The sequence below is a fragment of the Sceloporus undulatus genome, chromosome 6 (assembly GCF_019175285.1).
Source record: "Sceloporus undulatus isolate JIND9_A2432 ecotype Alabama chromosome 6, SceUnd_v1.1, whole genome shotgun sequence".
Taxonomy (NCBI): domain Eukaryota; kingdom Metazoa; phylum Chordata; class Lepidosauria; order Squamata; family Phrynosomatidae; genus Sceloporus; species Sceloporus undulatus.
The window spans coordinates 147,475,929-147,486,198 of record NC_056527.1 but is presented as its reverse complement, the minus strand read 5'-3'; the positions used below and the strand labels follow the sequence as shown (position 1 = coordinate 147,486,198).

At 44.7% G+C, this 10,270-nt stretch overlaps 2 protein-coding genes across 7 annotated transcripts in view; both read right to left on the bottom strand.

Annotated features, from left to right (window-relative positions):
• The window catches only part of MINDY2 (MINDY lysine 48 deubiquitinase 2), a 689,230-nt gene that overhangs the window by 591,660 nt on the left and 87,300 nt on the right, over positions 1 to 10,270 (bottom strand). The gene's annotated exons all lie outside the window — the stretch shown is intronic.
• Positions 811 to 10,270, bottom strand: part of RNF111 (ring finger protein 111) — a 31,673-nt gene continuing 22,213 nt past the window's right edge. For 2 of the 5 annotated variants that reach the window (XM_042471373.1, XM_042471372.1), the window contains 10 exons: positions 9,933 to 10,130; positions 9,338 to 9,672; positions 7,701 to 7,950; positions 6,789 to 7,155; positions 6,520 to 6,645; positions 6,001 to 6,124; positions 4,682 to 4,774; positions 3,705 to 3,800; positions 2,985 to 3,112; positions 811 to 1,890 (listed from right to left, as the gene is read on the bottom strand). In XM_042471373.1, the coding sequence (XP_042327307.1) occupies positions 1,773 to 1,890; positions 2,985 to 3,112; positions 3,705 to 3,800; positions 4,682 to 4,774; positions 6,001 to 6,124; positions 6,520 to 6,645; positions 6,789 to 7,155; positions 7,701 to 7,950; positions 9,338 to 9,672; positions 9,933 to 10,130 (1,835 nt within the window). In that variant the 3' untranslated portion in view covers positions 811 to 1,772. The remainder of the gene's footprint in view (positions 1,891 to 2,984; positions 3,113 to 3,704; positions 3,801 to 4,681; positions 4,775 to 6,000; positions 6,125 to 6,519; positions 6,646 to 6,788; positions 7,156 to 7,700; positions 7,951 to 9,337; positions 9,673 to 9,932; positions 10,131 to 10,270) is intronic. The other 3 variants (XM_042471375.1, XM_042471374.1, XM_042471376.1) reach the window with 3 other exon arrangements.

Below are 10,270 nucleotides of genomic sequence, written 5' to 3'. Positions count from 1 at the left end.
TTGCTCTGCATTCTATTCTCTGGAGCAACAGAAAACAAGCTTGCTCCCTCCTCAATATGACATCCCTTCAGATACTTAAACAGGGCTCTCATATCTCCTCTTAACCGTCTCTCCTCCAGACCAAACATACCAAGAAACTCTCTAGGTCTCTCCTCTTAGGGCTTCATGGTTTCCACCATTTTGTTGGCCCTCCTTTGGACACAGTTCCAGCTTCTCAACAGCTTCACCTCTTCCTCCCGGTTCTTGGTAACTGAAAGAGAACTGGCTCTATCATCTCGAGAAAATAATGCCAAGACACAGGTGGATTCAGCTAACTTTATTAATGGTCAACCTAAAAATTGAAAAATAAAAATAAAATTAAATCAAACCCCCCCAGACCACCCCCCAAATCCCACAGTAGAGCAGGGGACCTTTGGAAGGTCTATGAATTCATGGATATTTGCCTTAAGAAATGGAAACTTTTAAGGGTTTAATCTTTGTGGCTGTTTTTTTTTTCTTTTCCTTTTTTCTTTTTACAAAACCAGTTTGTCCGGATCTCTATTTGAGTTTAATGTTAAGACTGAGGAGCAAAGAAACCAAAGAAACCAAAAAAAGATGGAGAAAAAACTAAGACCAATCTGCCCTTGCCTTCCCCCCCCATTTTCCTACAAATGTATTTCGTTCAATCTGCATAATATATCTACAACCCCAGCTAGGTGAAATCAAATATTTAGTGTTTGTTAGAGCTGTTTCACAGCAGCAAAATATTACATTAGAGAGATTCAAATGGCTAGACATAAGAAAAATGGTACATACAATCCGACAGCAGTCTAAATGTTCTTCTTTTTTTAATATTGACATTCAAATATATCTGCATTGTGCTGAAAGTTTAAGAACATAAAAAATACAGTCTGAAGAGGATTGCTCCAGTGATGAGGAGGCCATTCTGGAAAATCAAAGGGTTTGGAAGGTTGGTTTTATTTTTTTAAATGTCCCCAGTTATTACGGATGATGCAACATGGAACAAACAGCGCCTGCGGTGCTCTTGCGCAGAATCTCGTCTGATGGGGATTTGCGCAAGAGAAGCATGTGGGGGTTTTGCCCAATGCAAGTATACAGCAGCCTTTTATTTTTTTTTCCTAATTAAGGAATGTCTTAAAAACACAATAATATCCTTTTCTTTTTTTTTTAAAGTCTTTATACATTTAAAACTAAAATACTTGATTAAATTAAGGACTTTCGAGGTTAGTAATGAGTAAAATCATACTCTGAAAAGCTTGACTATATATATATATATATATATATATATATATATATATATATCCAAAATAAAAATCAAAAGACCACACAATTCTACTTCCTAAAGCAGATAAATCTTGCCTGCAAGTCTGGGGAGGTCACGAAGCCCATAACATGTGCAAAGAAATGCATTACGAGGAACCATGCAAAAAGAAAAAAAAAATAAAAAGGAAAAAAATGTGTGTTAAAAGAGTGAAAGGGGGGGATGTGTGGGTGGGAGAATCATAAAGTCTATTAACAAAAACAAAAAAATGGAAACGGAAAAGCTTTTTATAAATACATTGAACTGTAGGGTTAGCGTTTAAGGTATACCACAGAGCAGACGAAAGGGTACTTGAGCAGGTTCAAAGGCTTCCCACCTCTGCGCAGGTAAGTCATGCCATCTTTGGTTGACTGCAGTGCCAGGAAGGAAGGAAGGAAGGAAGGATGGGGGGACGTGAAAGGATTTCGGGGGCCGGGGGGGAGAAGCAGGAGGCTTTTCAGGCAAAAGGGTGTCAGCTCTCGCTGGGCAGCTGGGCCTCAATGTCCACTCTGCAGATGGGGCACTTCTTGTTTGTGATCAGCCACTGGTCCACGCAGACTTGGTGGAAGAGATGCATACATGGAAGGCGCCTGCGGAAGGGGGGAACAGGAGGAGAAAGCGTCAGCGGCCCACCAAACCTCTCACAAAGGTCACAGGCTACAAGCTGGGTATCTCTGTGGCTCTTGTTTCTGGGAAAGGACAGGACTATGAGGACTAGCACAGAAGGTGGCGAGGAGAGAGGGTCTGACGGAGCCAAACATTCATGGGCACAAAGCACCCAGCTATAGAGAATGCCTTCCATGCCCCTCTCTCTTTTTCCACCTCACTTTGTCATACTGCATCTGAGGAAGTGGACTACAGCCCACAAAAGCTTCAGCTAGAAATTTAGAAACCATTAGCTGCTTTGAAATATTGGGAGAAAGGTGGGATACAAATCTTTTCCTTAGTTAGTCTCAAAGGGGCTGTTTGATGTCTTCTTATGCTAAAATAGACAATCATAGCTCTATTTTTTTGTGGGTTTTTCGGCCTATGTGGCCGTGTTCTTGGAAGAGTTTATTCCTGACGTTTCACCAGTTCCTGGAACAAACTCTTCCAGAACACAGCCACATTAGCCCGAAAACCCCACAAAAAACTATGGATGCCAGCCGTGAAAGCCTTTGACTTCACATTATCGTAGCTCTGTCTTTGAAGACCTCTCTCATTTCTGAGCCTTTCCATTTTACCTCCGTGCCACCATGAAGGCTAGGATCATGTGTCCCCCTATTGTCCCTTGGCAACAGCCTGAAATCCTCTCAATTCAAGGGGCTGATCCTGCAGAGGTACTGAGCACACAAACTCATAATTACACACAAACCTCAAAAGTACAATCAGTTGGTTCTACACACTGCAGTGAAACCATACTGCTCCTCTTCCTCAGCTTTTGGACCTCAGCATGGACTGAGATAATCTAAACCAGCTCCATAGGCTTCAGGAGGGGAAAATACTGCAATTCTGTTAACAGAGTCTTCCAAGCTCATCTTGGATGCTAGTTAATTTTGGCACCTGAGCAAGACTGCCAACTAGATGACTTCATCTGAATGTCCAAATACATCTGGTAAGCTTCGCTCGTACCATTTCTAAAATGGGTTTGGTTACACAATGCCCGTTTCCCACCCAACAGCTGATTTTTCACTTTTTTGTTTACCTGACATCTTCACCTTCCTCTAATATAGACAAACAGATGGTACACTTTTCCTCTGTATCTTCCTCAGTTCCTTCTTCCCCATCTTGTTTGCAGTGCAGTTTCCTCTGTGAGAACCAATCAGTTGTTACCTTGTTAGCAGAGATGACATTATTGGCAAACTGAATGAGAGCTGTTTTATGCACAATTATTGCTTCTATTACAATAATAGCAATAACAAAAAATTACACCCGCCCCTTAAGAAAGATTAAGAAAACACTAAAACTCACCCTCCCCACAACTCCAGATTATTAAATTAGATCAATTTAATCATAGTTTAAGAACCCAATAAACTAGTGACCAAATGTTTGTAGCAACTTCAGAACTGGACATTTAAGGAGGAGGCTATAATGGAAATCCAAGGCAGGAAAAAAGTACATCCAAAATATAAATGATGAAAGAGGTTAGGCCTCCAAACCTAAACAGGCACTGGAGGTAATCATTCTGGAAACTTGGAAATTAAAAAGGGGATCACAGATTCACTTTATAAAAAAAATGAACCAATACCCCTCCCCAACTTTTAAAATTTGCATTCATACGAAAATGAGAACTTCTATCTTAAACTCCCAATGTTGACAGTAGTATTTCATTACTGCTCCCATTTCCTGCCCTTCCTCCCTGATCCTGAAAGTAACATCAAAAGTCCTAGAGAAACTGTTCAAGTATCTCTTAAGGAACGCTCACCTTTTTGTACTTGTGAGGATAAGTGCACCTTTCAATAGTTCCTTGGGAAGCTCCGCGATTCACATTTCCTAAGCGTTCTTCAAGATGAATTAATTCCTGTAACCAAGGAGGAACATCTTTTTGTCAAGACTGGCAAAAACTGTCATCTCCTACTTCATTTGCACACAGTATATATGAAAAGTAGTTGGTTTATATCTCCCTGTTTGTGATTGCTTCCTCCAAACCAGAATGGCCTTGCCTGCGGAAACCCCTCTGGCTGCCACTGGCTGACCTGTTGTGGGTCATAGAAAGGCTCAGTTTGGGACAAGGACAGCTCCCAAGAGGGCTCTTCAGATCCCGAAACACAACCCCAGCCCCACTCCAGACCACTCCTTTTCAGGGGCTCTGTAGGTTTTAGGGGTCATCTGACTGATGCCAATGAGATACAGTAGATCACTTGGGTGACGAATAGCCTAATCAGCTTTCCCATTGTCCAAGGAACGGTTTTCTGAATGTTCACTAATGGTCCTTATTGTTCTTGAAAATGGACACCAAGGAAGGAGTTGGATTTTGGCTGAAACACAGTGGCCGATTCTTGTCCCCAAGAACATACCTCTTTTGAATATGCTCTCTGAATCAATTAATACTTTTAAAAATTCAGTACTGTAACTCTCTGCATCTGGTATCCTCATTTCTTTTTTCCACATAACAAACTGCAGCCATCAAAATGGCCCAGTCTCCCTTTCACAAGAGGATCTTGACCAAGGACTACAAATGGACCCCTGCACCAAGCCATCTCAAGCCACACCATGTACCATAAATAAATAAATACCATAAATAAATAAACGTTGATGTGCTAATCTCAGATCACAGAGGAGCCAGTGCCTTTTGGTATTTAGGCTCCTCTTGCTGAATTGTTTCAATTCTGTAGCATACCTGCCCCTGCATTCCCTCAACTAAAGTATCTCATACAAACCTAGGTTTATTCCATTACAAACCTCAAAATTGCCCCGGAAAGGGCCTCTGAATGAAGTTCCATCCAATCCCGATGAAATGTAACGGATATGAGGATAGCCCGCCATGTCTGGAACCTGTGCAAATACCAGAAGTGAGTTAAGTCTAATTGAAGAACAGTTTTGAGTCTTTTTACTGTTCATGTTGCAAAAAGAAAAACTGTGTCGCTGTAGTTTATGCAATGAATATCCTTAAAAAAAATTTCATTATTAATTTATATTATCTAGCTGCGATCTGCTGAAAAGCAGTCAGCGGAGACATTTTGTTCACTGCATTCTCCACACCTTGCTTTCTTTTATTTTCAAATGGCAAGGACAAGTCAATAATAACTGATTCATCAAATGCCTTTCTTTTGTGTGTGTGTGTGTTGTCCATTATGAAACTACTTCTACTGTAGGGATGTGGGTGTGTATGTGTGTGTAGAGAAAAAGATGGCTTGCTGGCTAGGAAGGAAACAAGGAACCCGTCATGAGGGGAGAGGAGTCAACAGTTGTAACAGAAAAGAACTCTGGACTTTGGACTCCTGCTTCATCTGCTGGCATGAGGGAATTGCCATCCAGAGAAAGGCCCTTGCTTCAAACCACTCGGGGAAAGCTCTGTCTGCTTTGTTAGAACAAAGGCTGGCAGTCCCTTATTTGAAAACCAGTAAGCTTGTCCCTTATAGGGCTGGCTGGTGTCTCTTATGATGAAGGCTGCCCCCTATTTGAGGGTTGGAAAGCTTTTCTTTTTACACAGACTGAAAGAGTTGCCAACAACAACAACCACCTATATTTTTATCACAGGGAGGAGGGATCAGGATCTTGGAATTTTTAATGCATTTCTCTTTGAACTGTATCTTGTTTTACTGTTGTAATCTGCTTGGAGTCCTCGAGATTAAACAGAATGCATATTATTATTATTATTATTATTATTATTATTATTATTATTATTATTTTGGGCCCTTCATAAAGTCCAAACTGTGTGCACCATGTAATGTATGAATGCAGACAATATTTTAATTTTACAGAGACAGATATCGTTAGTTAACTGAAATCAATGCTTCCATTTACAGTACTATTTTAGTCAGAGCACAAACTTGCTAACAGCCACTCCCTGATTATTAACCTCCCAGGCCACGGCTTTTGACTGTCCCTTATTGCTATTTTGAAAGCTGGACACCACCAATTCTTCCCACAGTTCAACAACAAGACTTTCAAGCCAGCATAACCCTCAGGGGGCTCTCCATCAGACCTCTTTCCACAAGAGAGAGGGTTTGGGCAGGAGGTGTCCCCTGGTGGCTGATTCTTCTTGTTGTGCTTCTTACCATTAAAGGAAGTGTGCCTAATTGCAAGTGGTGAAGTCGGGGCGGCGTGTGATAGTGGGCCAAGTGAGGGTGCAGGGGACCTGGCGGGTAGGTTGCGGCAGCCACTCCTTCGATGCCCAGTTCCCTGTTGGAGAAGCAGAACAATCCTATGAAGACCAGCTGAAGGGACTCCCTGGTGGTGCTACAGGACATTCTTAAAGGAATTGCTTCTGGATTTACATCCTTCTGTGCAAAAGGATCGTAAGTGGAAACTCCACCACTGCATGCAATCCTGACTATCAGATTGCGTTCAGAATCAATATGTTTTCTAAGTGTTAATTAAAGATGGGTAAGAAAGTTATCACTTCAAAGCCAGCATCCAACCCACTTTAATTACTACATTTGAAAAATGGCAACTCATCCAGAACTCTCAGTGAAGGCCAGGGGTCAACGGGAAGCTGGGGATGGGATTCCGTCAAAGGCAACAGGCCAAAAGACCTTCTGCCAACCTGACCCAGGAGGCAATGAGGGCTTACTGACCAGGCAGACCGCTCAGGTGCTTGTCGTGGGTGAGAAGACATTGTCTGTGGCACGTGGATGTGGTGCCCATGGCCATAGTTGGGATGCATCCGGTGAGGATGTGGGGGAGGCCGTTCATGGGCTCGCCTGCAGGTGAAATGGGGGGAGGTAAGAGACAAAAAACTAAGAGCATCACAACGTGCTTACAAACACACAAGTCTCTCCCCTAAATCTTGCAAAGCCTTCTTTCCCATGTTACTTCCCAGTGGAGTTTCAAGGGGTAGACCTACGTGGGATGCTGCATCATCCTTCTCCGCTGGACCTCCATCCTCTGGATGACTTCGTGAGGGTGCAGCCTCTGTGCGGAAGGCACTGTGGCCGGGATGTGGTGAGATATCGACTGGTGGGCAGTCGGAAGAGGCTGCGGGATCGGGGCAGCCGCGTTGGCCAGCGGGTGGGGAGGAGGCGGGGGCGGAACAGGGTGGGAGGAGGCATGTGAGGATATGGAAGGGTGGAAAGGGTGGACCGGGTGAGGGATGATGTAGTCCACTTGAGGGGGAGGCTGCGGTGGCTGAGGGGGAGCAGGAGGAGGAGGGTTTCCGTGAGAATGGGGGCACGCAGAAGCCTGGTGGTGAAGTGGCCGAGTCAAGGAGGCATCTGGAATTTGGGAGAGCAGAGAAAGAACAGGAGACACTGTTAATCCATTACAACAGTCAGCTAATGAGGAGTGCCTCAGTTTCTCCCCTGAAGGCACCCAAACTGACCCCCTTGCAAAGCCGTTCTTCCTTTTTGCCTCCTACAGCTTCAGCTGAACTCCAGTTCCCAGATTCCCTGGGTTATCAACCATGCTGGCTGGGGCTTCTGGGAGCTGGAAACCCAAATTATCTGGGAGGTTGCCAGTGGGAAGGAGCCACCTTCCCACACACTGCCCAATGTAACAGCACCAGTGGTGGAGTGGGAAACCTCCTGCTGATGGGGCCGCTTGGTGAACACTCTGCCAGGTGGTCCCACAACTGCAGGGATTCATCTGAGAAAGAGCGCATCCTTTCCAGCTCTGACTCTCTAGGTGTTTCTGGGCTCTCAACTCCTAGTATGCCCCACCACCAGATTCACTGGTTGCTGCAAACTGCAGTCCAACAATACCAAGGGCCACAGGATTGCCACCCTCTCCAGAGACATACCCATCCTTCAGCTACACTTACAAGGCGAATGCATGTAATGTCGGCACGAGGAGAGCGATGCTGGAGCTGGGGGTTGGGGCTGGGAGACCATGTTGGCGCTGTATCCGTCGATAGCGATGGGTTGACTTGGAGTGGTGCCGGCCTGGTGCCCGTAGATGGCTGTGCGGGAGGAAGAGCCTGGACAGCAGGGGTCAAAGGCAGATGCTCCGTGGAAAGAGCCACTCCCATGATTCCTGATGCCACTGCTGCTGAGGTCCACCGGCAGCGCCTGCTGTAGAGAGAAATGGAGGAGGGAAGAGGGGTTCCCATGTTTGTGAGACTGCTGTCAAAGGAGAGTCACTTTTTTTTCCTGGTAAAATTGAGGGGAAAGGGATTCTGAAATATTTTCTTTCAGAGTGATGAATAAAATGTTTAAGGTGATCATTATGTATTGCCTCATAATCATTTCCAAACACAACATTAAGGGGAAGATTTTTATGTAAGGCCACATAGTATACAAGGCCATTACAATTCCTGGTCACAGTTTCCCTTTTCTCATTTCTTTTTATGGGAATGACTACGTTAAGTCTGCTTGACACTATGGAGATCAAGAAGAGATAAATTTCTCTGTTTTAATAACACTGATGGTTTCTTTTATTGGGGCATTTTTGTCTGTCCCTCAAAGAATCAAAACTAAAGAGGTTCTCTATAACTCAGGCATTTCTTTACAAGTCAGGGCCTTGTATGTCTATCTGTAAGCAAAACCCACAATTTTTTAAAAGTACAAGCTGCAATTATGTCCAGAATAAACTGTAGTTTTAATATCTCAAACATGACATTTTTATGCCAAACCAAATGAAAAATAATGAATTTTATGTTTTTAAAGTAACAAAGTTAGTTCAGTCTATACAGCATACTAATGCTGCATTTTTCAATTTTAATTACAGCCCCCTCCCCAACCAGTTTTTTCCCCCATGGCTTCAAAACGTTCAGAAATTGGATGTCTCTGCATTCATTAAACATAAATAAATCTATTTGAGTTCCACCAAGTGAGAGACTCAAAGGATTCAAAATAACTGTCTCCTTCTTGGATCAAACCAAGGCCATGCTGGTCCAAAGTCATCATAACAGAGAAGATTTGGGGGGGGGGGGGGACGGACAGACTGGCGCTTCTCGCCCAATTCTCCCAGACTGACCCGGTCTGTCTCCAAGTGCAGCCCCTTCCTCCTTTCTAGTCTCTCCCTCCTTGACTCAACCTTCCTGTCTATAAGTGAAGAATTCTGAGAAATCCCCCACCCAGGAGAATAAATTATGCAAGTTGGCTCTGTAGTTAAGCAGGAGGGACAGGATACTATCAACTAAGCAAGAATACAGAGAGCTATGTTTGCCAATAACGAAGCTTGGTGAAACTGGCTTTATTCTTCTGGCGACTAGGCACCAACTTCTGAGGGTTAAATGCTGGGAAAACTCAGTTAAAAAGATGAAAATTAAGAATAAGAGCAACACATCTAAACAATAGGAAAGGCCATGAGAGGCCCTTTTCCCCAAGCAGTCAGCCCTTGCAGACCATTGCTTGGATTATCACTGGCATAAAGCATAGCACAGATGGACAGACAGACAAACAAAACAGACAAATGGACCGTAATTCCTCCCGCTCAGACCCTTTCAACTCAACCTGCCTGGTCATGGTAGGTACTGCCAGAGCTGCTGCTTGGGGCCCCAGGTGCCGGCATAGGAGGAGGCCTTTCCACTGGGCAGCTGGATTCACTGAACGACGGCGAGAGTGGGACGCTGGTGTGGGGGTTGTGGTGATGGTGATGGTGATGCTGGAAGTGGTGGCCATGCTGCTGGAAGCAGCTGGCGTGAGGGTGTCCCAAGACGTGAAGGTTCTGTGAAGAGGTGCCACCATTGCTGCCATTGCATGGAGAATGCTGGGGGCAGCAGGATGGCAGTCTTGGCATGGCGGGAGGGCCGGATTCCAGTGTCGTACTTGAGGTATTGCCTCTGGCATCATCTTGGGTGGGCAAAAGGAAAGAAACACACCTAAGGACAGCTTATAAGGAATGCCTTTCCAAAGAACACAGAGAGCCAATATTGACCACCCTCCTTCCATGCTTTCCTTGTCAAAGGGTGCCTTTTTGGGGGTTTGTTTTTGTTTCCAAAACAAAAGGTAGCAGCCAGCCCATCTTCTTCATGGCAAGCCATTCTTTCAAACAGCTTCCAAGAGACAACATCCTTTGCCTGCCCCAAAGAGAAAGAAATCTTCTTCTGTACCTCCTGCTGAATTCCCAGCACTGCTGCTGTTGGTCAGGACAACCACTGGCTCTGGTCCTGAGGAGGACTGGCTGCTGGGGATGTTGGATGCTACATCAGAGACCGGCTCTAGGGCTGCAGCGTTGGGGCCACCATCAGAAGCAGAATTTGCAAGCTGGGCTTCTCCGCGAGACGAAGTTGTCGGCACAATGGTTGGCTCTGTAAAACAAGGCGTAAGAAGCTGAAGAAGCTGCAGCCTGCTCAGGTGGTTTGCAAAGCAAACACTTCTTTCAATACATTGAGGCAGCCAGCACAGGGTTGCTACTTTGTTGGGTTTATCCACTTTGTACTCTTTCCGC